Source organism: Festucalex cinctus, chromosome 5 (genome assembly GCF_051991245.1).
Source record: "Festucalex cinctus isolate MCC-2025b chromosome 5, RoL_Fcin_1.0, whole genome shotgun sequence".
Taxonomy (NCBI): Eukaryota; Metazoa; Chordata; class Actinopteri; order Syngnathiformes; family Syngnathidae; genus Festucalex; species Festucalex cinctus.
This window is the reverse complement of record NC_135415.1, coordinates 29,935,066-29,960,648: the sequence shown is the minus strand read 5'-3', so window position 1 is coordinate 29,960,648 and position 25,583 is coordinate 29,935,066. Positions and strand designations below refer to the sequence as shown.

At 41.0% G+C, this 25,583-nt stretch overlaps 2 protein-coding genes and 1 long non-coding RNA gene across 9 annotated transcripts in view; 1 reads left to right on the top strand and 2 right to left on the bottom strand.

The window, feature by feature from the left end:
* Positions 1-532: 532 nt before the first annotated feature.
* On the bottom strand, positions 533-17,726 carry LOC144018753 (poly [ADP-ribose] polymerase tankyrase-1-like). Of its 2 annotated transcripts, XM_077521278.1 has the most exons (28): positions 17,241-17,726; positions 16,147-16,371; positions 15,920-16,015; positions 15,750-15,786; positions 13,860-13,935; positions 12,455-12,475; positions 10,852-10,946; positions 10,709-10,775; positions 10,435-10,621; positions 10,206-10,327; positions 9,811-9,902; positions 9,608-9,686; positions 9,083-9,254; positions 8,616-8,695; positions 8,183-8,328; positions 7,922-8,087; positions 7,624-7,843; positions 6,647-6,756; positions 5,850-6,038; positions 5,512-5,758; positions 5,341-5,423; positions 5,100-5,220; positions 4,912-5,009; positions 3,631-3,705; positions 3,452-3,557; positions 2,009-2,195; positions 1,768-1,924; positions 533-1,686 (listed from the first exon to the last, which is right to left on the bottom strand). In XM_077521278.1, the coding sequence occupies exons 1-28, from the start codon at positions 17,662-17,664 to the stop codon at positions 1,600-1,602; spliced, it is 3,765 nt and encodes a 1,254-aa protein (XP_077377404.1). In that variant the 5' UTR covers positions 17,665-17,726; the 3' UTR covers positions 533-1,599. The 2 variants fall into 2 exon arrangements, with proteins under 2 accessions (XP_077377404.1, XP_077377405.1); XM_077521279.1 differs by lacking the exon at positions 12,455-12,475.
* LOC144018759 (uncharacterized) lies at positions 17,261-25,574 on the top strand. Its single transcript, XR_013283507.1, has 2 exons — positions 17,261-17,765; positions 25,228-25,574. It is a non-coding gene; the product is annotated as an uncharacterized LOC144018759 (long non-coding RNA).
* Positions 18,565-25,583, bottom strand: part of piwil2 (piwi-like RNA-mediated gene silencing 2) — a 69,863-nt gene continuing 62,844 nt past the window's right edge. For all 6 annotated transcript variants that reach the window (XM_077521285.1, XM_077521282.1, XM_077521284.1 and 3 more), the window contains 9 exons: positions 25,371-25,484; positions 24,722-24,910; positions 24,057-24,158; positions 23,151-23,267; positions 22,605-22,693; positions 22,342-22,447; positions 20,818-21,071; positions 20,028-20,135; positions 18,565-19,081 (listed from right to left, as the gene is read on the bottom strand). In XM_077521285.1, the coding sequence (XP_077377411.1) occupies positions 18,925-19,081; positions 20,028-20,135; positions 20,818-21,071; positions 22,342-22,447; positions 22,605-22,693; positions 23,151-23,267; positions 24,057-24,158; positions 24,722-24,910; positions 25,371-25,484 (1,236 nt within the window). In that variant the 3' untranslated portion in view covers positions 18,565-18,924. The remainder of the gene's footprint in view (positions 19,082-20,027; positions 20,136-20,817; positions 21,072-22,341; positions 22,448-22,604; positions 22,694-23,150; positions 23,268-24,056; positions 24,159-24,721; positions 24,911-25,370; positions 25,485-25,583) is intronic.

Genomic DNA, 25,583 nt, shown 5'->3' with positions numbered 1-25,583 from the left:
GACTACCTATGAGCACTGTAACAATTAGAAGCTCTCCATGTGAATCCAAGTTTTCAGCCGGAAGCCTCCACAAGCCCACTATTGAACAAACATGACAAGCTTCCAATTTTTCGAAAGGATATTGGTTGACAGTTTTTCCAGACAACCGCAAACACCGGCCGAGCTCTGAAGCCACAGAAAGATGGCGAAGCAACACAATGAGGACGTTTCTCATACTTACGGTGTTGAGCCTGTGTCAGTGAATATGGATCTGTTTGAGTTTGGATACATCAGAGATTAATATTTAGTGGCCAGTCAAATTCCTATAAACTTGTGAACAAGTCGGAATACTTGTTCACAGGTGCCAGACTTGACATCAACATGAGAATTTCAATACAACTTACTCGTTTCAGTGACTAACAGGAATTTTATACCATTAGCTTGAGTTTTCAAACGGAATGGGAAGCCACTTATTTTATTTTATTTTCTATTTTTTTTGTAAGAGGACAAAAATATTTGAATAAAGTTGGTTTTAATGTCAAATAAAATGTCAAGTGTGCTCAACATGCAAATGACAGCGTTGCTCACTTTCAATAAATATAAACTACTGTTATTCTGAACACAAACTTCACCAACTGTTGATGTAAATGACAAATGTATTTCACGAAAATATATTCAACAGACAATTATTACATTGTATTTACTTTGCAGCCAAATTGAAAGTCAGCTTTGAACGAAAGAAAACACAATGAACTGTTAGTGTGACATTTATTAAAAAAAAGAAAAAGAAAAAAAAAAAGGACGGGGGGCATAAAATGAAAACTCCACATATCGTTATGTTCAACTCAAGATACTGTTAAACAGTAACAGTTATAAACAACCATTTACACAACCTGTACAAATATTCTTTTTTTTTTTTTTCCTGAAAATGTTCCATTTAAATTCAAAATAACTTAAATAGGTTTCTATGTAAAAGTGCAAATCCTTATGCATAAAAGAAGACCAACGTGGACAAGAAGGGATGCATTGGTGAGTTCACTGGCAATCGGGTTTTACAAACATCACAAGCATGTTTCAATACTACGCTATTCTGTCATACATAATGCTTCAAATGTACAGCATTCATATGTGTAGAATATCCCTCATATTATTATTAGGGTGTTGTGCATTGCAATCAAGCTGTTACACTGAGCGTACTTCTCAGCGAATGCCAATTCAAAGTCTCTCATCCGTCCTGACGCCTTGTGCAAACGTGACTTCACTGTAGTGTTCTCCTGGAGGTTCGCAGTCAACTTTACAGGATTAACAACTATTTCCTCTAATTAGTGTTTTGCATGTTTTTTGTACAGCATGAAACCCAGACACGGTCGCATTCATAATCCACGTAATTCGATGAAACTGCGTGTGCGTGGAAAAAGATATTTGAGGCTGGAAGGGTGGCAAACTAACAAAGAGGAGGAACCCATAACACTACAGGGCCTGACATGCTCCCGTGTTAACATGCAACTGATGCACAAGAAACGAGACAAAGGGGACGGACGGGTATTACGCAGCCGATCTGCTCACTACGTACTGGTCACCTCAGCATCCATTTGGAGGGAAAAAGTGGAAATGTGTCAACTATGACTTCTGCTCAGCTCCTGCGGCAGACTGGGCTGCGCTCTCCGGTTTTAAAATCTGGTAGGTGATGAGGTACTCCGGGAAGGCCTGAGGACACGAGAAATAATAAATCAATCAATCAGGCGGGATACGCCGAATGTTCGTAGTGCTTGTGAATCGCAAGCGTACCTGCTCTCCCCTGTAAATCACGTACTCGGCGTAGGCCAAGCCGTTGACGCTGGGCCGCCCGATCACCGAGTGGTGTCCCGGCGGAGCGTGCGCCATCTTCATGGCGCTGAACTGGAGGAAGGACTTTCCGAGGGTCACCCTGCAGAACAACATCTGCCTGCGAGTAGCAGAGAAAAAGAAAGAAAAAAAAGATTAAGATTAGCACACCCAAATCATTGACTAACTGGGATGGGTAGCTCACCTGTGGCACAGGTAACAGGAGCGGTCTTTGTGCGTGGGGCAGCCTGTGCCTCCGCCGATGCCGTACACGTACTGGTTGCTCTTGGAGGAGTTCTCGGCAAAGTAGATGCCTGCCCCGAACATTCCCCCGATGTAGGCGTGGCGCTCATCAAAGCCTTTGTGGATGATGGCGTTGATGAACGGGGAACCTGTCGGAGGACGCTGGTCAAGATCGTGCGGCACAACACATCTTTCATGGAAAAGAACTGATACCACAACTACTTCTGATCCATAAACTTCCCCGCCTGGCTCAAAATGAGGCAGAAGTGGTTTCAACCTGACTATGATGGGTGACTACCGATACCAGGTGTCCGTATCGGTACACGTGGCGGTGACCGAGATCATTATGGGTTAGAAATTAGAAATTATATGAATACAAAGTTGCCATTAATGTTTTGCCATTATTTTTTATTTTTATTTTTTTTTACATATTTTGTACATATTAAATTGTAAATATAGTTCGGGCAATGTTGTAAAACACTATTATGTGTATATAATGTGTTTTTATGACTTTGGTGATGGCTGGAGCGCGCCACGTCTGCCTCGCAACCAGGAAATGGCCGTGTGGTACATTAAAGGGATACTTATTTAGCCATTTTTGGCAGTCAAATAATATTTTCTCTTTAATAAATTTGACATTTTCATTATTTTTCATGTACAATTTGTGCCTTTAAAAACATTTTGCAACTTGCGGTCAACTGAAAATGACATCACAATGTGCACAGGGGCTCAGGTAACCAATCACAGCTCAGCTTGTGAATGTTACGTGACCAAACCTAGAAAACAGGTGAGCTGTGATTGGTCGTTACCTTGAGCACATGTGATGTCATTATCAGTTAGCAACAAGTGTCAATATTGTTTTTTTTTTTAATAGTGTTCATTTTACGTGAAAAATAATGAAAGTATAAAATTTTTTTTAGACAAAATATTAACTTTTATTGCTATAGTGGGCTAAACAAGTGAAGTATCCCTTTAAAGCTTCCACAGCTTCAGGTCTTTCCGGCACACTGCTGTTGATATAGCGCCTCCATAATGGCGCAGCACTGCAACTGCAGTTAAAACGCGTTCCTGCCGAGCTCAATCAACACAGCTGGTCTCACTCAACAGTAACGAATGAGTGGGAGCGACAGCCTGTCAATGAGGTGACGTCATCGCCGCTCCAAACACGGCGAGGGGTATTAAGATGAACGAGACAAATTATTTTGGCAAATACAAGACCAGACACAAAAATGGGAACACCGGGTATTTCTCAAACTTTACAATACATACCCCCCTGTTTTCCTCATCAATAACTCCAAATGTTACACCGGGGGTACACTTTAAAATTTCACGAAATTTCTAGTTCCTGATCGGCATCGGTACTTGCCCGTCATGATTGTGTGCACTGCGTGCATGCGGCGCGTACCGTGAAACAGCATGCGCTCGTTGTGGTGGTTGTGGTTCTCGTCGGCGATCTCCTTCTGCCTGTGCGTGTAACGTTCCCTCAACTTCTTGTTCACCACTTTTTGGATCTGTGGGCCAAATATGAACCGTGAAGGCCAACGTGGCGTAATTTCAAACGCGACGTGAAGTAAGACTTGTGACCTTGATGATGTTGTATCTGCTGAACACGCCACCTGCGTTGCCGCCGTCTCTGTGCTCTCTGATGGTGCTCTGCATCTGAGAGGACAAGCCAAACACGTTTAATGCTGCTTCAACAGAAAAGGGCGTATAAAAGCAGCTTATCGTGCAGTCAGCTGCAGGGCTGAATGATTCATTGCATTTACAATATACTCCCGATTTGCAAATGCAGCCATTTGACTGGATATTGGGAGTGGAGTCGATGTCGGGAGATCAGAGCAGGCCGAGACGGCTGCCTGATGCATTTCAGTCAAGCTTTGGTGAGTTTCACGAGACCTTAAGGCAAGTATCGAAAATGTTTGATGGTTTAAAACTTCACGGTGTGTGTTGTGTATTTTGTGTTGTTTCAAAAGTTTTGGTTGTGGATGGAAATTTTTCAAAGCGGATGCCTCCCAAAACCAAATCAAAAAAACAGGTGGTTGCATCCTCCGGCCAAATGATTTGAAAATAGCGTCTTTGCAAAACTGACTGCTTCATGTTTACGTAACAACAAATGCAGTTTACACGGGTGAAAAACAAAGCCAATCTAAAAGGCAACACCTGAGTAAATACAAACACCCATCAGTCACGTGCTCAAATACTTTTGCTCACTTGAAAAGTGGGTGGCTACAAACAAAATGGTAGAGCATCCCGAGTTGTTTAATACAAGAAAAACTGGAATTTTGTCTGATATTCTCTTCAGTATACTACAAACAAACGAAAAGAAAGGAATTGACCTTGTGAGTCGAATACTTTTGGAGTGGACTGTGTGTTGTGCTGATGGCTTACAACTCTGCACGTTGAGTATTAAAGCTGCCCAAGGTAGAAATGTGCTCAAATAGCCTTTTTGTCGAACCATTTATCACTCCAACATCTTCTAATTAGCAGATTAACACCTTATTTGTTCACAATGGGTGCTCCCGCAAGCCTCTGGCCAATCGTTTTCAGACCGGATTCGGGTTCAAAATTCCCACACTATGTCTGTGGATGTGACGTCATGCGTTTCATTTTCAAAGCGAATGGAAATTCAATTTCCTGCATTGGATAGCTTTAAGGCTATGCCTGCGATTGTAGTAGATGTCGTTCATGTTAATTTATGCTTGATATCTTAGAATACATTATAGATCTGAGAATTGGTTGTTCGAAAAATAGATTAGAAAAGGACCTTGGGAAAAAAAATTGTAAGCGAAATCACAATTTTGAGAGGAGAAAGACGTGTAGGAAAGTAGTAAGTGCAAACCAGCATCTATCTGAAGATCAAATTACCTCCTCCTCCACCGACTGATACTCCTTGTCATCTGGGGCGAGGTCTATGAGGACGGTGCCCTGATTGGCACAGTGGAATGTCAGATATGGATTGGCACCTGGGGTAAACGCAAAGAAAAAAAACAACAAAAAAAAAACAGTTAAAGTTGCTCCTGAGAAACATTGACAAATGGCAATGACCTTCTCACCTTGCTGACCACCCAGCAGCCTCTCTACACCCTTGATGAGTTTGTGTCGGTGGCCGTAGGCATTGATTCCGATTTCCTTCAGCTCCTCGTGAGCCATGTCAACAAGGACGTCCAAAGTGATCTAAAATAAAACAAGAGGTTGAAAAAGTGGCGCATGAAATCACTTCACCAAATGCTTTTGATGAGTAAGTGTGCCTAAAGACGATTTGCATTTCATATTTTGGATCTCTTTATTTCCTACCTGCTCTCTTTCAAATATGTCCCTCAAGTGCTCCAGGCCCAAACTCTTCAGGAACTGACTGATGTTCATGTCCAGCATTGTCACTATTGAGCAAAAATCCAGCAAGCAATCAATGACTATTAGTTACCCAAACGTGGAGACAAACGAGTGAAGCACATTTCCGATTCTTACGTTCTCCTTCTTTGCGGTCCGAGCCGGCGGCGCCGTCCGCGACTCCCGAGCTCCCGGCGGCAGCACCGCCGGCCAGCTCGTTCAGCGGCCCGGCCAGGTTGTCGATGCTGCTGGCGGCCGACAAGCAGGACGGCGTGGAGGCTGGGGAGATGACGGAGGCGCTCACCACTGTGGCCTGTGGCTTAAAACAGATGGGGAGAGCGTCCGGGGGCATGGCGTCCATGAGGAGGGCGCGGATGTCGTCCGCCTAAAAAGTTGAAAGAGCAGAAATCTGATCAAGTCGAAGACGAAAAACATCATGCAGGAGAGAGTGTGAAGTGGATGGAAGGCGACGTTACCGTGGCCAGATCCAGGGCTGTCTGGCCCTCTTGGTTCTTCATGGTCGGGTCGGCCCCGTGAGCCAGCAGCAGGGCGCAGAGCTGCGTGCGACCCTTCTGGGCCGCCTCGTGCAGGGGTGTGAACGCCCATTTGTCTGTGGCATTCACACACGTATTGTACTTGATGAGCAGGGCGGCGATGTCGACGTGCTGTCGGAGAGGGAAGTCACACTTTTTAGTAGGGGTGTGAATTGCCTAGTACCTGACGATTCGATTCGTATCACGATTCACAGGTCACGATTCGATTCGATACCGATTAATCCCGATACGAATGGTCACGATTCGATACCGATTAATCCCGATACAAATGGTCACGATTCGATACCGATTAATCCCGATACGAATTTATAAGTCGATTGTTGCGATTTTTTTTCATTCATATTTAGAAAATACTAATCAGTAAGCTTGTAGAGTGTAAGATTTATATGAAAATGTATTATTTATTTATCTGAAATTTCAGTCTTATAGAGGTTGTAATCTGTTTCATGTTTGAACAGCATTAAAATAAAATATTAAGGCTTAATGTTCCGTTCATATAACATTCTTCCATGCTCAAGGTGTGAATCCTAAAAAAAAATAAAATAAAAAAAAATAAAAAATAAAAAAAAAATCAAAAAAAAAATCGATTCTGCCGATTATTGAATCGATTCGAGAATCGCGCGATGTAGTATCGCGATATATCGCAGAATCGATTTTTTTTAACACCCCTACTTTTTAGCGTCAGAAAAGTCGATTTTTTCACATAAATGAATACTCACGCCATAGGAAGCGGCGTTATGGAGCGGGATCAGGCCGCCTTTGTCTTGAGCGTTGACGTCCGCCCCGTGTTCCAGCAGGTACTCAGCCACTTCGAGGTTGTTGTAGCCGGCTAAGGAGAAAAAGGAGGAGGAGTCAGGAGAAAATTTTAACAGGCGGTGTCTCAATTCTAAAGTCCCCAAACGGCCATCGAAAGTCTGTGAACACGATCTGGAGGTATTTGGGACGATCTCTCTTTATAAAACTATTGCAGGTCATCAAGATTCCTCAGGTCGCTGATGTGAAATTGTGAACAGCTCTTGAGGTCATGACACGTCATTAGTTGAGCAACATTTTTGATGCAATGTCCACTAGGGATGTAACGATAATGGCAATATCGTGATATTAAAGGAATACTTCACTTATTTAGCCCATTATAGCAATAAAAAGTTAATATTTTGTCTATAGTTAATTTGATACTTTCATTATTTTTCACATACAATTAGTACCTTTAAAAAACACATTTTGCAACTTGTTGTCGACTGAAAATGACATCACAAGGGCTCAGGTAACCGATCAGAGCTCACCTGTTTTCTCGGTTTGGTAATGTGACATTCACAAGCTGAGCTGTGATTGGTTAGTTACCTGAGCCCTTGTGATGTCATTTTCAATCGTCAGCAAGTTGCAAAATGTGTTTTTAAAGGTCCTAATTGTACATGAAAAATAATGAAAATATCAAACATATTAAAGGCAAAATATGAATGTTTGACTGCCAAAAATGGCAAACTAAGTATCCCTTTAAAATTGCCAGAATATCATCAGCGTCATGTCACCAAAGGGAGAAGTACCAAAAGTCTAGATTTTTGAGGAAGAAAAATTAAACGTGCCAAATTGCGACTAATGAAAGGTAAGGTCGTTTCCTTTATAAATGCCAGGTTGGTGCAACTAAATATTTGACTCAAAGTGTGGCAAAAGCAGAAATGTGCAAGCGCAGCATTACCTGCAAGGTGGAGTGGTGTGGAGTTGCGGCCCTGAGTGTCTCGACAGTTGATGTTCTCTGGGGAACAAAGTTTCTGGACACGAGCCAGGCAACCTTTCTTGGCAGCATCCAGCAGGGCGGCATCACCCCTCAGAAGGTCCTGGATGTCAGTGTCGCCGTCCTTCACCATGTCGAGCGGCATGTTGCCATCACGGTTCTTTTTGGAGGGGTCTGCTCCATGCTGCCGGTTGCAAAACGGTCCATTGTGTTCATTTTCCAATCCTATCATTTGTCCATCACTGATCGAAAGGGTTCTCACTTTGAGCAGCAGTTTGCAAATCTCATATTTTCCCTTGGCCGCCGCCTCGTGAAGCGGGGTGAACTTCCACAGGTCAGCGACGTTGACCGAGGCTCCGTGCCTCACCAGCAGCTCAGCGACTTCATAGTGGCCGTACGAGCACGCGTTGTGAAGAGGAACCAGGCCGCTGACAGGAGGAGAAGCACGAGTTAAAAAAATCTATCCCCCAGAAAGATACGTCTTTTGGGTCTTTTTACTTGTGGAGGTGGAAAAGAAACGCACCCCTTGTCTTTAGCATGGACATCAGCTCCATGGTGAAGCAGGTATTCCACCACAGCCACTCGGTTGTAACCAGCAGCAAAATGAAGGGGAGTCGAGTGGCGGCCCTCCAGATCCCGACAATTGACGTTTTGAGGCGTGCACAGTTGCTGGCACACAGAGAAAAACATTACAGCAATGAATACTGTGATGGATCTTAAGGGATAGTTTGAAGGCGTCATGAATTGTAAGCTGCTGGCAGTTGGCCTATAGAAAACCATCTATCAACTTCGGAACAAAACAAAAATTCAAGTAATTTGTCTTCCCCCGATGATTCGAGGTAAAATGTGCCAACAATAGCCCATTACTAAATTATACATTGACAAAAAAAAATAAAAAAAAGGGTTAGCAAGTCAACAGTTTGTCAAAAAATAATGAAAGTGCAGAACCAACTCACTTGCACGGTCTCCAGATCTCCTGCTTTGGCTGCCTCAAGAAATCTGTAGTCCACATCAGAGTTTCGTGTGGGAACATTTTCTGGAAGGAAATAAAATAGCAGATTCAACTTCAAGAGTAGCTTTTAAAGGGGAAGTCAATGCAAAAAAAAAAAAATCTTCACAATATGATCCATGAGTATAAACACAGCATGCCGACTAATATTGCGTTTGTGGAATATGGATTAAGCACCAAAATCTACAACTTTTATCCATATCTGGGGGCGGCCATTTTGCCACTTGCTTTCAACTGAAAATGACTTCACAGTTGCTCAGTGACTGACCAATCACAACTCACCTGTTTTCTGAAGCCGAGCCGTGATTTGTCGCTACCTGAGCAAAACTGTGATGTCATTTTCAATTGACAGCAAGTGGTAAAACGGCCTCGACTTGCTCAAAAGATTCACCAGGAAGAGCAGAATGTGATTACCATTGAGAATCTGTTGCACGGCCTCGTTTCCCATCTGCGCAGCCGTAAATCCCTGCAGTGACACGATGGATGGGTCGGCCCCATTGCTTAGCAGCAGCTTGCAGGTTTGGATGTGACCAGCCAGAGCAGCTCGGTGCAGAGCCGTCTGCCCGAGAGTGTCCACGGCGTTCACCTGAGAGGTTAGAAAACTCAAATATGTTTTTTTTGCATCTTAAAAGTTTTAAGTCTCATCTTAAAGACCCACGTTTATGATTTGACTTTTAGTTCAGAGCGAATGTGTGGTCCTCAGGGTCTTCTTGTGTTTTTATTTTATCAATTTATTTGACTCATTGTATCTTCTTAGTATTGTATATTAGTTTTTACTAGATTTAATTTGTATGACAGTGTGTCCATCTCAACGTGAAGCACTTCAGAAACGCTTGTTTTTTTTTTAAATGTGCTGTAGGAATAAAGTGGATTGGATCGGCTTGAAAAGGTTACAGCAAAGATTTCCGGAAAAACAAAGTCAAAATCAGAAATTACTACCTTTGCTCCGTGTTTCTGCAGCACCTCCAGAATATCATTGTGAGCTCTCTCAGCAGCAACATGCAAAGGCGTCATAAAGCTGTGACACACAACAAATTAGTCATCTCAAAGTCAGAGTACCTTGTAACGTTATCATAGCAAAAAATAAAAAATAAAAATAAAAATAATCATTCTGTAAAATGTGAAAGAAACTGTGGACTTACTCTTTGTTCTTCTCATGAATGTTGGCACCTTTACGCAGGAGCAACTCAGTCACTTGCTTTCTTTTCGGGTGGGGGGAAGCCACTGCACAATGCTTCAAATGAAAAAATATGAAATGAATACAACGGTCATACGTTTAAAACAAAACAAAACAAACATGTGAGAGTCCTCTCTCAGTCATGATGATAATTAATGACTCAGAAGAATATTAACAACTGTAGAATTAATGTACAGTCGGGCTGGGCAATAAATCAAATGAATTTGATTAAAATTAACAATTGATTTTTTGGTCACATCACCCAGCCTAAAATGTACAATATCGACTGAAAAGCACAAGTTCCAAAATCCTATTTCGAGTAACACAGAATATGAAGTATTAAGCTGGCAAAGTTCTGACCAGAGCCGTCTCGTTGGTTTGAGGATGTTTGAAGCTGATGATTTCCAAAGCCAGAGTCTTCTTCACTTTGGTCATGTCTGCCTCTCGAGCTGCCTGGAGCAGTGAATGACCTTTGAACTCATCTGCATACAATGAAAAAGACAAAATCACGGGAGAGCGAAAAACAAAATCACTTCCTGATTTAAAAGACGTTTTGCGATGTCAGTTGTCGCTGCTTCAGGGGACTCACAGGTTAACCTCTCTTTCAACTCTGGAGTGGGGCCCATGTCCACGGCGCTCTTGCTGTGACAATTGAGGAGGGTCGGGTCGGCCCCGTGGCTCAGCAACAAGGAGCAAACTTCCACGCGGTTCTTGGACGCCGCTTCGTGGAGAGGAGTGAACTGCCACAAGTCCATAGCGTTGACGCAAGCACCGTGCTGCAGGAGGCGCAAAAAACACGAGCACATGAGGAAGTTTGGACGCCGTTGGGAATTGCAGATGCGCGTCAACGGATTGAAACTTACCTTAAGCAGGAGCTCGGTAACCTCAAAGTGACCATAAGAACAAGCATTGTGAAGAGGAACCAGGCCACTGCAGTCACAAAATGTGTCAGGTTATCGTCTGCGATTATTCAAGCGTTGAAGAGCGTCCATATTGCAGCACTCACCCCTTGTCCTTGGCATGCACATCAGCTCCATGCTGAAGGAGGAGCTGAACAATGCGGACTCTGTTGTAGCCAGCGGCCAAGTGGAGAGGCGTAGACTGTTTAAAAAAAAATAATAATGTCTTGTGAACAGAAATGCAAAGCAAGATGACTGGTTGGCAACTTGACCGTGCGCTGCCTTCGATGGCCACAGAAGCAAGCGGCTGATTAAGGCCAGAGCCAAATCTGATTGCTATGTGAGCTGCAGATGAATGGTGCATCTGATGTTGCCGGGTCAGTGGAGACGTGGGCAAAAAAAAAAATGTCCAACTTAACGTGCTGTCATTTTGACGTCAAAGTGAGAAATACCAATGCCATTTTCATTAGATTACATTATTACCTGTCCTGCAGTATAAAGCTGACAATTTGCTCAAGTAAGGACCTGACATAACCTACTGTACAACTTAAGTATGAATTTATAAAATGGGATTGGTCGATATTACAGTTGGGCACAATGGCTGATTCCAATGGGCCGTCCATGACCACAAATAAAAAAATGTATCGAATAATGACACCAATCTCAACTAAGTATTGATTAAGTCAATTGGTCAGTTCTAATCTGGATTTTATAAAATGATATCAAATCCAACTTTGGGGCATGCAAAGAGGCCATAAAATGCTTTTTTTTTTTTTTTTTTTTTTAAGGAAGCATATTCAAGCTTATGTACTAAACCAAAATGTATTTTCAGCCAAGAAAAAAAAAAGGTTAGCGAAAGCAAAGCTGAAAATTCAAGTGAGGTTATTCGCTTTATAAGGTCTAACACTGATCATGCTTGCAAGCAAATAGTCATTCCCAATCCAATTTCCATGCAGGGATATTTTTAAGAAGAAAAAGAAAAGGAACAATTCACATCGTCATTGTCAACCCAATTTCCGAGCAGGAATATTTTGTGAAGAAAATAAAAAGGGAAAAGCAAATATTAATACTGCAACTTCTAGGTGACAGAGTTTGCTGTGCAATGGTATTGTTCAGTGAGAGATGACGTCGAAAAAAAATAAAATAAAAAATAGCATGAAGCTTGAGGAACAGGTAAAAAGCATTCCCGAATACCAACCGATTCATCAGGGGGGGAACAAGGAGACACATTTCACCAGACAATTGCTTGACAAAATGCAGAGGGGAGCGAGCATTTGGCATGCATGAATAACTGTCAGATATCATGTCAAGAAGGAAAAAACAAAACAAAACAAAAGCCAGATCAGATACTGTGTAGTGTGTGGAGGCTGGTTGAACGATGGTGAGTGAGTGAACAAAGAAGACGCTGAAGAAAGCAGGCAAGTAAGACAAATTGAGCTCCTCTCCAAATCCAAAAAAAAAAAAAAAAAAAAATGGAGTTGTCACCAGTGACACGATTCAAACACACTCACATGCCACACACACACACATACAGACGCACACGCGATCATACATCAGTGACCCACACACCCACGATGTGCAATTAATCGAGTGACAGCCAGCTCATTGGTCAAATAAAATAATGGATTAAAAAAAGGGGGAGGAAAAAAATCATAAATAAAAGACCACAACAGTGCATCAATCAAGTGGCTGTTATCAAGGTCAACTTACCAGCATTTTCTGAGATGTTGACTGATCGACAAATGTTGCCAGAGTCACACAGAAAACAAAATGAACAAAAATTACAAAACGGCAGCATCGGGTCACAGGTAAATCTATTCTGCCCTCTAAAAATGACTGACGACAAGGCCTGTTCGTGAGCCGCCGTTTCATCTGTCATGCATGTGGTAAAATTTGGACTATTAACAGCTTGAGGGCAAGTGAGAGGCCTCCGCGGTTTTCAGCAATCTAGTGGTGTACAGTGCTAATAATGCCGGAACAAGTCAAATCTAAATGGAATAGTTCATGCAGGCGTAATGAAAAACTACAGAAATAAATGAAAAAAAAAAAAGAAAAAAAAAAAAGATTGAAAACAAGCTGGTTAACCTTTCACAATGCACATTTCAAACAAATACTGCCTTAAATGGTGGCAGCGGGGAATGTACTACTGTCAATTGCACTGTGGTTTGTCTTCAGACAATTGATCTTGCGCAACACTTTCGGACAAAGAAAACGAAAACTCCACAAAAGCATGCAGAAACGCCCTTCTGTACTTTGCCAGTAGCCTTAAATAAAAGGTCATAATGAAGAAAGAGGCGATGATCTCTTTTGACACACGGTGTGTTGAAATTAAACATCCTGAGAAGCACTCAAGCGCGGAAACTCTGAAATAAAGTTCCTAAAGATGAACACGACGTCAGTGACCAAATAACACAAAGCAGAAGATGAATGAATAGACCGGTTAAGTGAGCGGAGCATGTATAATTCTCTTTTTAACTCATTTGCTCCCAATAACGTGTAAATAAGCTGTTTTTTACGTTTTAAGTGTCCCAAAGACGTATTTATACGTCTTTTTTTTTTTAAATGCTAGAGCAAACATAAGGCTTTGATGCAGCCTCTCAACTGCAAAGAACGGTTGCAGAAATGGTAGTTATTACACAAAGGGCCAGCAGGTGGCAGCAGAGCAAATGAGAGCAACCAGGGTCATCTAGAAAAAAAAGAAGCTAAATTACAATTTTGAATCGATTTGTGAAAACTGATGAAACTTAGCTCTCTTCTAATGCTAATTGCTGCAAAACGGAGACAGATAGAAACATACTTTTTTTTTCCTGATGAAAGACGAGACTTTAATCTTTCTTTTGATGGGTTCCATGCTTTTATAGCAATAGAACACAATATTCTGTGGGCCTTGCAAAATCAGTCAAAATCTAGTAAAAGAGCCGGGAGCGAACGGGATTGCGAAATGTGAAAATGGCGGCGAGTGAATGAGTTAAAATTAAAAATAAAAATCCTGCTGTTATGCGCTTACTGAGCAGACATTTAGAGGGGTCAACTGTATATAGATGGCAACAGTACACAACACTTTGTATCACCGGTTTCATGATAGGTTCTCTCTTTGTAGTTATACTTTATTTACCTTGCGACCATCACTGGCATGACAGTTGACATTCAATGGAGTCAGGAGAGCCATCAGTTTCTCTTCATTTCCACTCCTGGAAAGATAAATATAGTTGGGGAAAAAAAAAAGAGAGAAAAAGATCAATTTCATTTCACAATTCAAAGACAATAAATAGGGGTAATGTGTACTCAAGTATCTAAAAAACAAACAAACAAAACAACTCAACCTTGTGCCCCTCAATTGCGCATCCTGTTGATGGGTGCGAGTGTATCGTGTGTCTGTCTCAGTTCTCCGAATCATTTCAGCCTACACACTCGCACCCATCAATGGAAATGCGCCAATGAGGGGCACAAGAGTGGAAGTGCGAGTATTGGGACAGGGCCCGATATGCCCCAACAGCCACCGGAAAAAGTGCAGGTGTGTGACTAAACGGAAGTCTGTGTCATAGGATGGCAACAGCTTTTTCGACTACTTTTCAACAGAAGATGAACACGCGGAAAAGACTGCACACATAATAATGCTGGCAGCTTGAGACAGTAACTTGCTACTGATCATATTTGACATATCAAATGTGCAATTTCAGTTGGTGAAATCACTACTGTGGTTCTGACGTTACTTCATCCCATAGCCCAAGATCACACAAATGTTTAGAGAGAAGAAAATAGTTTACTGCAATGCAGCTTAAATGTATGAAAAACATGTTATCTAAAAAAATTAAAACCAATTGGCAGTTCATTATTACGTGAAATGTGTTTTCTCTTCTGTATCCATAATTGTTCTTTATCGAAGCAATAATGTACCTTTTTATATTATCCAAATGCTCAATTGCTTGATAGAATGTTCAGTGGGGTGTCCCAAGACCAAAATATTTACTAGAGTGTTGTTTAGGGATGTCACGATAAGCGCAATATCGTGATATTAAAACTGCCACAATATCGTCGTCGTCGTGTTCACAATATTTAAAAGGAACACATTTGTGCAGTTCTAGCACCCTCTAGTGGCTAGTTTATTAGTGCTATTTAAATTTTATTAGGGATGTTTTGGCCTTCTGTTTAAAATCTATGCTAATTGTCAGATGAAGGGGAACCTAATTTGCTTGTGAAGCGATCAATGTGTGCTTGCATTAGCAAGTAAGTGCCTCAATATTGTAATTAGAGATTGTAAGGTGGTTTATATGCATTGCTGTTATGTACAAATGCACAATATTGTCTTTTTTTTTTTTTTTAGTATGAGAGATTTTTTTTAACAATATTGTGTGATCTTTTTTAAATATTGCCAACAATACATTGATAATTATCGTATTGTGACCTCCATATCGTGATGATATCGTATCGTGATGTTTGCATATCGTTACATCCCTAGTGTTGATAGTAGGGGTGTGAATTGCCTAGTACCTGACGATTCGATTCGTATCACGATTCACAGGTCACGATTCGATTCGATACCGATTAATCCCGATACGAATTTATAAGTCGATTGTTGCGATTTTTTTCCATTCAAATTTAGAAAATACTAATCAGTAAGCTTGTAGAGTGTAAGATTTATATGAAAATGTATTCTTTATTTATCTGAAATTTCAGTCTTATAGAGGTTGTAATTTGTTTCATGTTTGAACCGCATTGAAATAAAATATTAAGGCTTAATGTTCCGTTCATATAACATTCTTCCATGCTTAAGGTGTGAATCCTTAAAAAAACGAAAAAAAAAACGGTTTTGCCGATTATTGAATCGATTCGAGAATCGCGCGATGTAGTATCGCGATATATCGTCGAATCGATTTTTTTTTAACACCCCTAGTTGCTAGCTTGCGGTCCTTGCAATCTCATGATGTTGCAGCAGCTATTCTGACTGTAAGCATGCAGTGCATGCGACTACTGAACATTAAAAATTAAGTTGGTGAAGACTCACCTCGCAGCTTCCAGGAGTTCATCCTTCTTGTATTCACCTATTTGTAAATAGATTTTTTGATTAGGCCCACACATGCAACAACTTTTGCGATATTTCGACTTGTCATAAATGCTACACCTTGTATTAAAATAAGGGGGGGTTGCTTCATGCATAAATGAATGGGAACTGACCAGTGAGCACTGCCTTGGCAGAAGGGTCGGCCAGGTCCAGCGCCGATTTTCCATCAGTATTACGGATGTTAGGATCAGCTCCGTGCTGGAGTAACACTACATGAAAAACACACAAGCGCTTTAAAACGTTCTCTGAACTGTGGCAGTGATTAGTTTCGACTCACAACTTTCAATATGCATGCAATGAAAAATCTTTTCATAAACTAAAAATAGAAAGTGAAGCTTACCTATGCACACATCTATCTTTCCTTTAATGGCTGCCTCATGCAGAGGAGTATAATTCCAGTTATCTCTGGCGTTGGGGTCTGCACCCTGGCACAAGAGGAGGCCCACAACCTCAGCGTGGCCGAATGAACAGGCATTGTGCAAGGGGATGAGCCCTCCATCATCTCTGGCATGGACATTAGCCCCCGTCTGTAGGAGATGCTCCACCACATCTTTCCGACCAAAACCTGAAAGATGATCATTTTAAATGACATTACTTACAGAGAAGGCTGTGGATGTGACCAGCTCAGATTTGTCAAACATGGTCATGATGTACTGAGCATGGTTCCTGCATCGCTTTACTTCTTCTGTCTTTTCACAAAGTTTCCATTTTGTTTTGCCACCGGATATAGGCTGTTATCGGTATTACCAGCCTAATCTTAACAACCAGCAGAGCAGTGGTGTCCAAACTCAAGTCCTCGAGAGCCCTGTAGGTTTTTGGATGTTTCCCTGCTCCAACACAGCTGCTTCCAATGAACAAAATCATTTTCAGACTTAAGCAGAGCTTGCTGATTAACTTGAGGTGTGTTGGGGAACCTTTAGAGCATAATGCATATAGGCTATTGTCAAGAAATTGCATCTTAACATAAATAAATAAATAAAAAACTACAACTCCATTATTCCTAGTGGTGGTACACGTTCAGACGCAGAATTTGCGCTTAATTGTAGGTCGTGTAGACTTGTAGGTAGTTTTTCGGGCGATTCACGGCAAAATAGCGCTAAGTGGCGAGTTGCCGACCACGCAAAATACATACTTTGCACAGAGAAACGGGAAATGATTGCTATATCCAACCCAAATGTATACAATCGAGTAAAGAGGTCTTCAACAAGGAGGTGGTCAGTAAAGACGGAGTTATACAACGTTGTAGAATCAAGCAGCCTGTGGGCCAGTTTGTTGGTGATTTGACACGGCACGACAAAGAATATAACAACAAGGCTACATTGTAGCACTCGGTTACATGACATATCGGAGTAGTAGAAACAACGGTAAATTTAGCTTACATGATGTAGCCGCGCGATAGCTAATTAGCTTAGCTAGCTAGCTAGCTATACATACCCGCAGCGAAATGCAGAGGAGTCGATTTTCGGCCAGCCATGTCTTTTGCGTTCACGTTCACAGAGTCGACAAGCCGTTTTACTCTCGACACGTCACCGTTGCGGCAGGCTTCGAACAACTCCCGGAAGGCTCCGCCGATACCATCCGTCGGGCTTGTGGCCGCGGAGCCGGGGCTAGAGACGCCGCTGCCTCCAGAGGTTGTCGTGCTTGAGCTTGCGCTGCCCGCCAGGACCGCGGCAGGCAGGTCCGGAGAGGCCAGAGCGCCTTCAATCCCTCCACTGCATTCCCGATCAATCTCATGCGGTGAGTTGATCGCTGCCATCGGCGCAGCCGTCGTGGCAGCACCCGAAAGCGAGCTGCTCCTCGGCGGAGATTGTAAGCTGTTTTGTTGCTGCTGCGCTGCAGCGCGACGAGACACCGCCATTACAGCAACTCGCAAGCAACAATAACCCCCTGCTCCGCCTTTCCGCTGAAAGCGGACGTGCTTCCGGTTCGCAATCGCAGTGCTCTGCTGGCTCGCACAAGGTATTTATTAATATATTCCAGTCGCTACGCTGCACTGTTGTGCTACTCAAAAAGCAAACAGATCTTACGTTTTCTCCATGTAATTGTTGATTATGGGACTATTTTGTTACACATTTATTCAGTTTAAGGTTCATTTAAGTCGATTCAGCATTTCATTCCGTTTCTACAACATACCTCAGGTGGCCACTTCCGTAAGGTCAAAAATACGGCCTCGTTTCGTAGATATTTTTTTTGGTACCTATTTTATAAAATGTATTAAGGTTTGAACACTGATAATGTTTAAACAAGAGAAATGTGACGAAACCCAGCGTAAACTACCTACTAGGATGTCGTTACCCAGCTAACAAAGTGAACCTAACGCGAGCTTTGCAGCGGCAGCAACCATCCTGTGGATGCCCTAATAGCGTATCAAAAGATTATTATTATTTTTTCTCTCGAAATTCTGTCTTACATGCACCACAAGATGGTCTACTGTGAGCCCACCGTCTAACGGGCAGATTTTGGTGGGCGTGGCCAAGGCTTGTCTGATTCCAAGAACTTCTGTTTACAAAATGAGTTTGACATGACCAAGGCTCTCCTGCTTCCACGAGCGAGCGGGCAGACTTGCCTGGCAGGGCCTGCTCTCTCGTGAACACCCAGCGGCTGCGCAGGGCCTGCCGAACTGCTTCGCTGCTTCCCGCGAGCAGAAACTGGCCAGTCCACGCTCTGCAGCCAGCGTGCAGAATTTCCACTGACTGTACAGAAAATGTCAGTGCCCATGGAGCAGGATGAAAACGTTAATTGACTTATCAGGCAGGAATGAGAAGTTTCATTTTATTACACTTTATGCATATGTGTGGACATTAATGCCCATTTTCATTGAATTATTATCAAGAATTCGACGCACTTGCGTGTTTGCATGGCGCTACGGTCTGTGCAGATTAACTTTATTCTTTTCACCATATTCTTATGAAGAAAATTCAACACGCTGCCACTGAATTCCAGGCAACAATGGATTTCCATTAACACCAATTCTGAACATGGGAAAAAAAATGCAAAGGGGCGGAAAAAAAAAGCTTGCCGGCCAGCTGGATTGATGGCTCCAAATGCAGGTCCTGGCCTAAAAAAAGTATGAACAGTATAACTGGTTTCTGAACGTAAAACCTGCGAAAGAAAACATTCAAAGGAAAAAAAGCTTGTCAGCCAGCTGGATTGATGGCTCCGAATGTAGGTACTGGCCAGAAAGGTAAGCCAGTTTGTGTGCATATTTGCATGGTGCCGGTACGCGAATAATGCCCGGCCAGTTCCAGTACAAATGGCACATCTTGAAGGTCAGCCTGTTGGGAGTAGAATAGTCATTGTAAATAAAAAAAAAGCTTTTGACTCAGTATATTGACTGAAATTGTATGATAATTGATACCAGTAAAATAGAGTGGTGCATGTTAAACTATGGTTGGACATTCACTTTGACTTGTGTCACCATAATGTAAAGCAATTAATCGCTATTAAAAAAACAAAACAAAAAAACTTGATTATAACTAAAATCTCTTTGCAGTGTACAATACGGTTGAACAATTTGGGGAAAATCGAATTGCATTCCCCCCCACATCAATATTGTGATGCAGATTTAATCTGCATTTTTTTAAATTTCTTTATTAAACTGTCCTCTACGGTTGTTGGGCAATGTAGAATGGAGGGTCTGTTTCCCTTTCATCCCAGAACAGTTTTTCTGTGCAGCAGTGGAATTTTGTATATTGCCAATGGTGATTATTTTAATCGAGATCCTCTTCTCGTACATTTGAAATGATGAACAAATGATTTATTTGGGAAATTTAAATAATTATTACAGAATTTGTAAAAGTATTCATGCCCCTTGAGTTTTTCAACATTTTGGCATAGTACAACCACAAAAATATTTCATTGAAATTTTATGTGAAAGTTAAACAAGTAGCATACAATTGTGAAGTGGCAAGGTCGGTTCTATTTCGATTAATCGTTCAGCCCGAGTGTACAACATAATGACAGGGTGTAGGGATGGCCAATGTCATTTTACAACATATCTCAACATATCTGAATCTCATAAGCTGGGACAAAAGTATTTATAGTAACTAAATTTAATAACATAGAAATTTAGAGCTTTGGAATGCTTTGCCTCATGATTTTGGGACACTTGATCACAAATGCTGTTTCAAATTACATGAAATTGTAGTTAATCAGTGGGGAAGCATTAGTTTCAAAAGTACATAAAGCAACATTTAAGATCATATTCGTATGAGAGGAAACCTTTGCAGATGGTCTGGCATGAGGTTCGCCGTGTTGTACAGGGTAACGTAGTGCGTAGGAAGTCCACATCCCTGGCGAATGTGATGTGCCATGAGAAAGAAGTCCACCCTATGTGGCGAAAAGAGAAAGAGACAGACTTGAAATTTAGAGAAGACAACTCTTGCGGAATTACCCACGAGGCCTTTTGAACCATACCAGACTGGGTGAAATTCAGTCTCCCGCTCCTAACCCATCGACTTGTTCCCTCCTTTTTCGATTGCTCGAGAAGCCATCACCATTAATTACGATTGCTTGCACAAATTTGCCAGCGTGTGCCATGGGTATTTCAGATTTTCAAATTATTTCTGATAAGGCTGGGTGATATTATCGATTTATTCAATAATTTTTTACACTGACACATTGTTTACACTATTGATATGGTGGCAAACAGAGGAGCTAGTTTGAGAGTAGGGATGGGAATGGATAAGAATTTATCAATTCCATTATTGAGTCTCACTGGGTGAGGGAATGAAATACAAATGAGACCTTTTGCACCTACGTCACAAGATCATGTGACTTCACCAGTGTGGACGAGAGAAGTGAATGCATGTTGAATTGAAGTGGATGGGACACAGAGCAACTTAGGGAATGTTTTGTCTGTTGGTAAGTGGCAGTCCTGACATTTAAAAGCCACGGTTAATCGTCAAACCGGTTAATTGCTGCGTCCCTAATTTCGGTAGTTAAAATGAAGTTGAGAGTGAACCCCTGCTATTTGCACCTTTAAAATAAGAAAGAAAAAAAATACACTGACCAGTGATTTTGAGTAAGAGTGTGATCCAAAACAGTTCCAGGTGAAGGCGTGCCAAAGCTGCTTCCATCATAGGAATAGAGGGTAGTGCTGATTCTCTTTTGGACCACGATGAAGACAAGCTTCGGCTCATAGCTGGGAAACGTCTCGAAGCATTTGATCAGCTGCGGGATCTCGTACTGCTCAACCAACTTGAGCTGCCCATCTGACACGCCATCCCGATATACCACAATCCTCTCTGGCAAGTTATGGTTGACCTATGTAAAAGGTTTATGCACAGTTTAGATATGGCAGTTTTGATGTACACTTGTCATTGAAATAAAATGTAATATTACATGCACATTTCTTTTTCCAAATATTGCAAAACACAAAACAATATCTAGTAATTGGCTCTCTTGCCCTAGCGAGTCAAAATTCTACGGCAGACTGCAACAAGCAAGATGAAGTGTATTAGCCAAGTTTAGGGCTTAATGGTTACAACTATATTTGCAATATAAAATCACAATTTGATAATACACAAGTAAATCGCAAAAGCTGTGATTTAAATGGTCATTCAAATTCAGAGCAGAAGGGGGGAAAGAGGGGTGTAGCCTCTGCGTGCGCATTTTACTCAAAATTGATTTGGGGTTGTGAGGTAAATATATTACCAAGTGAGCCGGACTAGTAAAATCATGGTATACAACTTAAACAATTGGCCACAGTTATACACAGATTTTTGCTATTTGCAGGCTCAACTGAAAATATATTGTTCCAAAAAATAAAACAAATGCAAATGGAACGCGGCAAAACTTTGCCTGTATGAGTTCCAGGCATTTTATATCGATCCTGTTTTGCATATATATTGTTCTAAGAATGAATTGTGTGGCACAGCTAATGAAGATGTAGGACGTTTATACGTCATATGCGTTTATGTTACCAGTGTGTCGTACTATTCACCACTATTATGTTAGATTTATGTTGGTTTTTGTTTTTTTTTTTCCCACCAAACCGTAATTTTAGGTTGTGTTTAAAATAATGACATCCTGGTGAATTCCGTGTACAAGTTGAATTGCTCATCCAAGGATTGTATGTGAAATTACAAATTCATGTGTTTTGATTTTGGCCGTCTAATTAATTATTTTGACATTACTAAAAAAAAATAAAAAAATAAAATAAAATAAAAATAAAATCATAAAATCATCACACGGGCCGGATTTAACCCCTTTGCGGGACTGATCTGTTGTTTGGCACCCCTGGATTTATACTGTGCGTCTCACACTAAACATCACTGGCTCTGTACGTAACTCATTGCCATAGTTGTGCTGATTTTTTTTCCACTCTTAATTAGACCTCTTTGGGATTTAAGTAAGAGTAATTAAAAGCCCTAAACGCCCCAACCCCAAAAGCCCCCAAACTACAGCAGCTGCTTTAATGTCATTAACGTGTCGAAAAAGACAAATTTCCCTGGATTGTTTTTGTGTATGTGTGTGTCCAAACACTTAATGTACTTAAAATTAATTTCCATCATTGTTGTGTCAAAGCATATACCTCATGATACTTGTGCAGTGCATCCAACAAGCAAACTCTGAAACCATTGATGAGTTCTTCGTTGGGTGTTTGAAAAGTTACTCTGGAATACCAGCGAGTTATTGAGCTATTAAAAAGAAAGAAAAAAAGTTAATAACCTTTCAAGATACATAATGGATTATTAGGCATAATAAAGGACTCATGATATTGGGGGGAGCGTGGGGGTAGGTTGGAATTGCCGAGCTGAACATGAATGACACCACTAAAAGGGGAAAAATATTCACCTATTGATGCTAGCGACAAAGCCCATCACTGACTGGCGAGACTTGCTGGTGTCATGGTGGACATCAACTCCCACCACCATCAAGTTTTTCTATTATGAGATAAGTGTAAATTTAATCAGCCACACCTTCACCACATACAGTGGATATAAAAACACACCCCTGTTTAAGTGCGGTGTTTTTGGGAGAAAAAAAAAAGTAAAGCGGTGTCACTTTCCAATCAATGTGCACCCGAGAACTTAACAAAATAAAAGCATTCAACGTCGTGGTCACTGTAACACAATTTAGCTCTATAACACACTAACACTATAACATTAGCAGTAATAAATTTATAATAATGCATATATTTGTGGGAACTTGAACGCATGTCTAACATATTTCCAAGCTCGAGTTGTCTAGTGTTTTCCATTTTTGAGATATCACGTGATGATTTTGTCGTATTGTTTTTGAATCACCCTGTATATACGCTATATTTACATGTATGTGTGTGCGCATGTGCGTGCGTGTGGATAGGATACATTCCCCCGCAATGCTAAGCACGGGGCTTACCAAAGGCACACTGACAGTCCAAAGTTCTCCTCCTAATTTGCAGTTCACTTGCAGGAGTATCTTTTGGGCCACACTCCTTAGCTTCTGCTGCTGTGAAATTGTCCGTACGTTTATGACCTAGCAAACAAACAATGCTAATTAGTAGATTCACAATGACAAAGGTTAGACTTGGGGTTTCAAACATTGTACAGTCCATCTGGAAAGTATTCATATTGTTTCACTTCTTGTACATTTTATGTTAGAGCTTCATCCCAAAATGGGATAAATTATTTTTTCCCGGTTATTTCCTCATAAGCAAAGCTAGCAAGTAGCATCATGCGAACAGCCAGCCAGCAGGGAAGCTGTGGTTTGCTGACGTCAGATCCGATTCAGCCGCCAGGAGTGCCACAATTTTGTCCACGTGTGTAGATGAATAGCCCAAATAACATTGTGGGTTCCACACTGTGAGTTCTTTATCTCTCTGCATTATCACAATATATATATATATATATATATATATATATATATATATATATACACATATATATATACACACACATATATATATATATATATACACACATATATATATATATATACACATATATATATATATATATATATATATATATATATATATATATATATATATTTATTTTTTTAATTAAACGCACATGGGAACCAGGCGGGGGTTATGCATACTATTTCTTTCCTTGTGCCAAATGATTTTAAATTTTGTAACCTACTTTTCTTTTCCTTACTCTGAATGTTAACTACTGTTTGTTGATTCTTACGTGTTGTCTTTCCTTGTGTAAAGCACATTGAGTTGCCTTGTGTATGAAATGTGCTATATAAATCAGCTTGCCTTGCCTGTTTCAGCTTTAAACACGATTTCAAATACTTTGTTGTTGTGCTACAGTATGATACCTGTGATGGGATGGGACTTTTCACGCAGCATAGTTTTTTTATGGCACTGTAGAGATCTTCTCTGTTTCCTACAAGGATGCACACTACAAGCTGCAAACTAGGCTGTAAAAAACAATGAAAAATATGACAGGGTGTCAGATTTTTTTTTTTCAAACAGCTACAATACAGGGTGATAAAAAAAAAATGACCCTTTTTCATGATCAAATATTTCGCAAGTAAATGTATGAATCAGAATGAGGGAGTGGGTGTTTGATAGATCAGATTTCCCAGTTTTCTATAATTGTCACGTGACACAAACTCATGCGTCTGGCAGAGACAGAAAAAAAAAATGCTCTGTGCTTGACCTCTTAGATTTCCTGACCTCAGAGTTTGTGAATTTTTTTTTCTCTCTGCATGTCCAGCAGCAATAATAACACATAATAAAATAAAACATAATTCAATCAACACCAGAGATTGAATTAATAATACTAATAATATTAACAAAATAAAAAATACAAATTCAATCAATCAATAAATCAATCACTGGTTGTTCCTGCAACCTGTTTTAGCAAGTATCCGGCAATAACGCGGTGATAAAAAACAATAGGTTTAGAACATAGTATTGGCATGGAATTCAAGAGACAAGAATGTACTGTATGCCTATATTGCTAAAATGTATGTCTTACCTCACTTGTGAGCTGAGAGTGGATGCTCTTGACATAGGATTCTGTGCGATCATCCCTCAGCTCCACACACAAAGGACGAGCCACTCGCACCCCAAGGGGCCCACCCACCTTGTTAAAGGTCGAAATGAACTCTTCAGCCTGATCAACACATCGTCGAGGATAGAAGATGGCCCACGTTTTTAGGGGGACCTAAGAGATTGATTTGTCAATGAATAGAAATGAACAAAACCTTGCTAAGATGAAACAACAGTTAAATTGGCTACTGTGGAGGTTTTTAAAATTACTGTTATTTCTTATGCATTTATGGCTAAGTGTTGGGATAAAATGGTTTACTGGTAAGACTTCAACCTAAGCATTATAGTTTCACATTTCAATTAACTACTTTTTTATACTATATTGGAAAGGAGCATAGTTGTACGTTGACTCACGAGTGCAAGATTAGGGGCTGTTGCTTGGTTGATATTTTTGTTCGGGATGTTGAATAACACTTTTTTTTTTTTCCTCAGAACGATACTTATACAGAACGACACATACAGGCTTCCCTACTGAAGCTGCTACCCCCGTGACCTGACCCCGATAAATGGTAGAAAATGGATGGTTGAATCATTCATCTTCCAAGATGCAGTTACGAGATGTCCCAGCTACTTACAGAGCTAATTGAAGCCAGCCTGACGACGTCTCTGGACCAAGATCCATCGGCACCAGTGGTAAATGACGATGTTTGGACACAGATGGTTTCAAGAGGCAGAGTTCTACCCTTGACCTGAAACGGTACAAGTGAAATGTAACTCCATCAAGCTGGTCTGGATTGACTACCAAACATGTTTTAAATAAACAATCCGTGTGCGGTAAAGCATTGTCA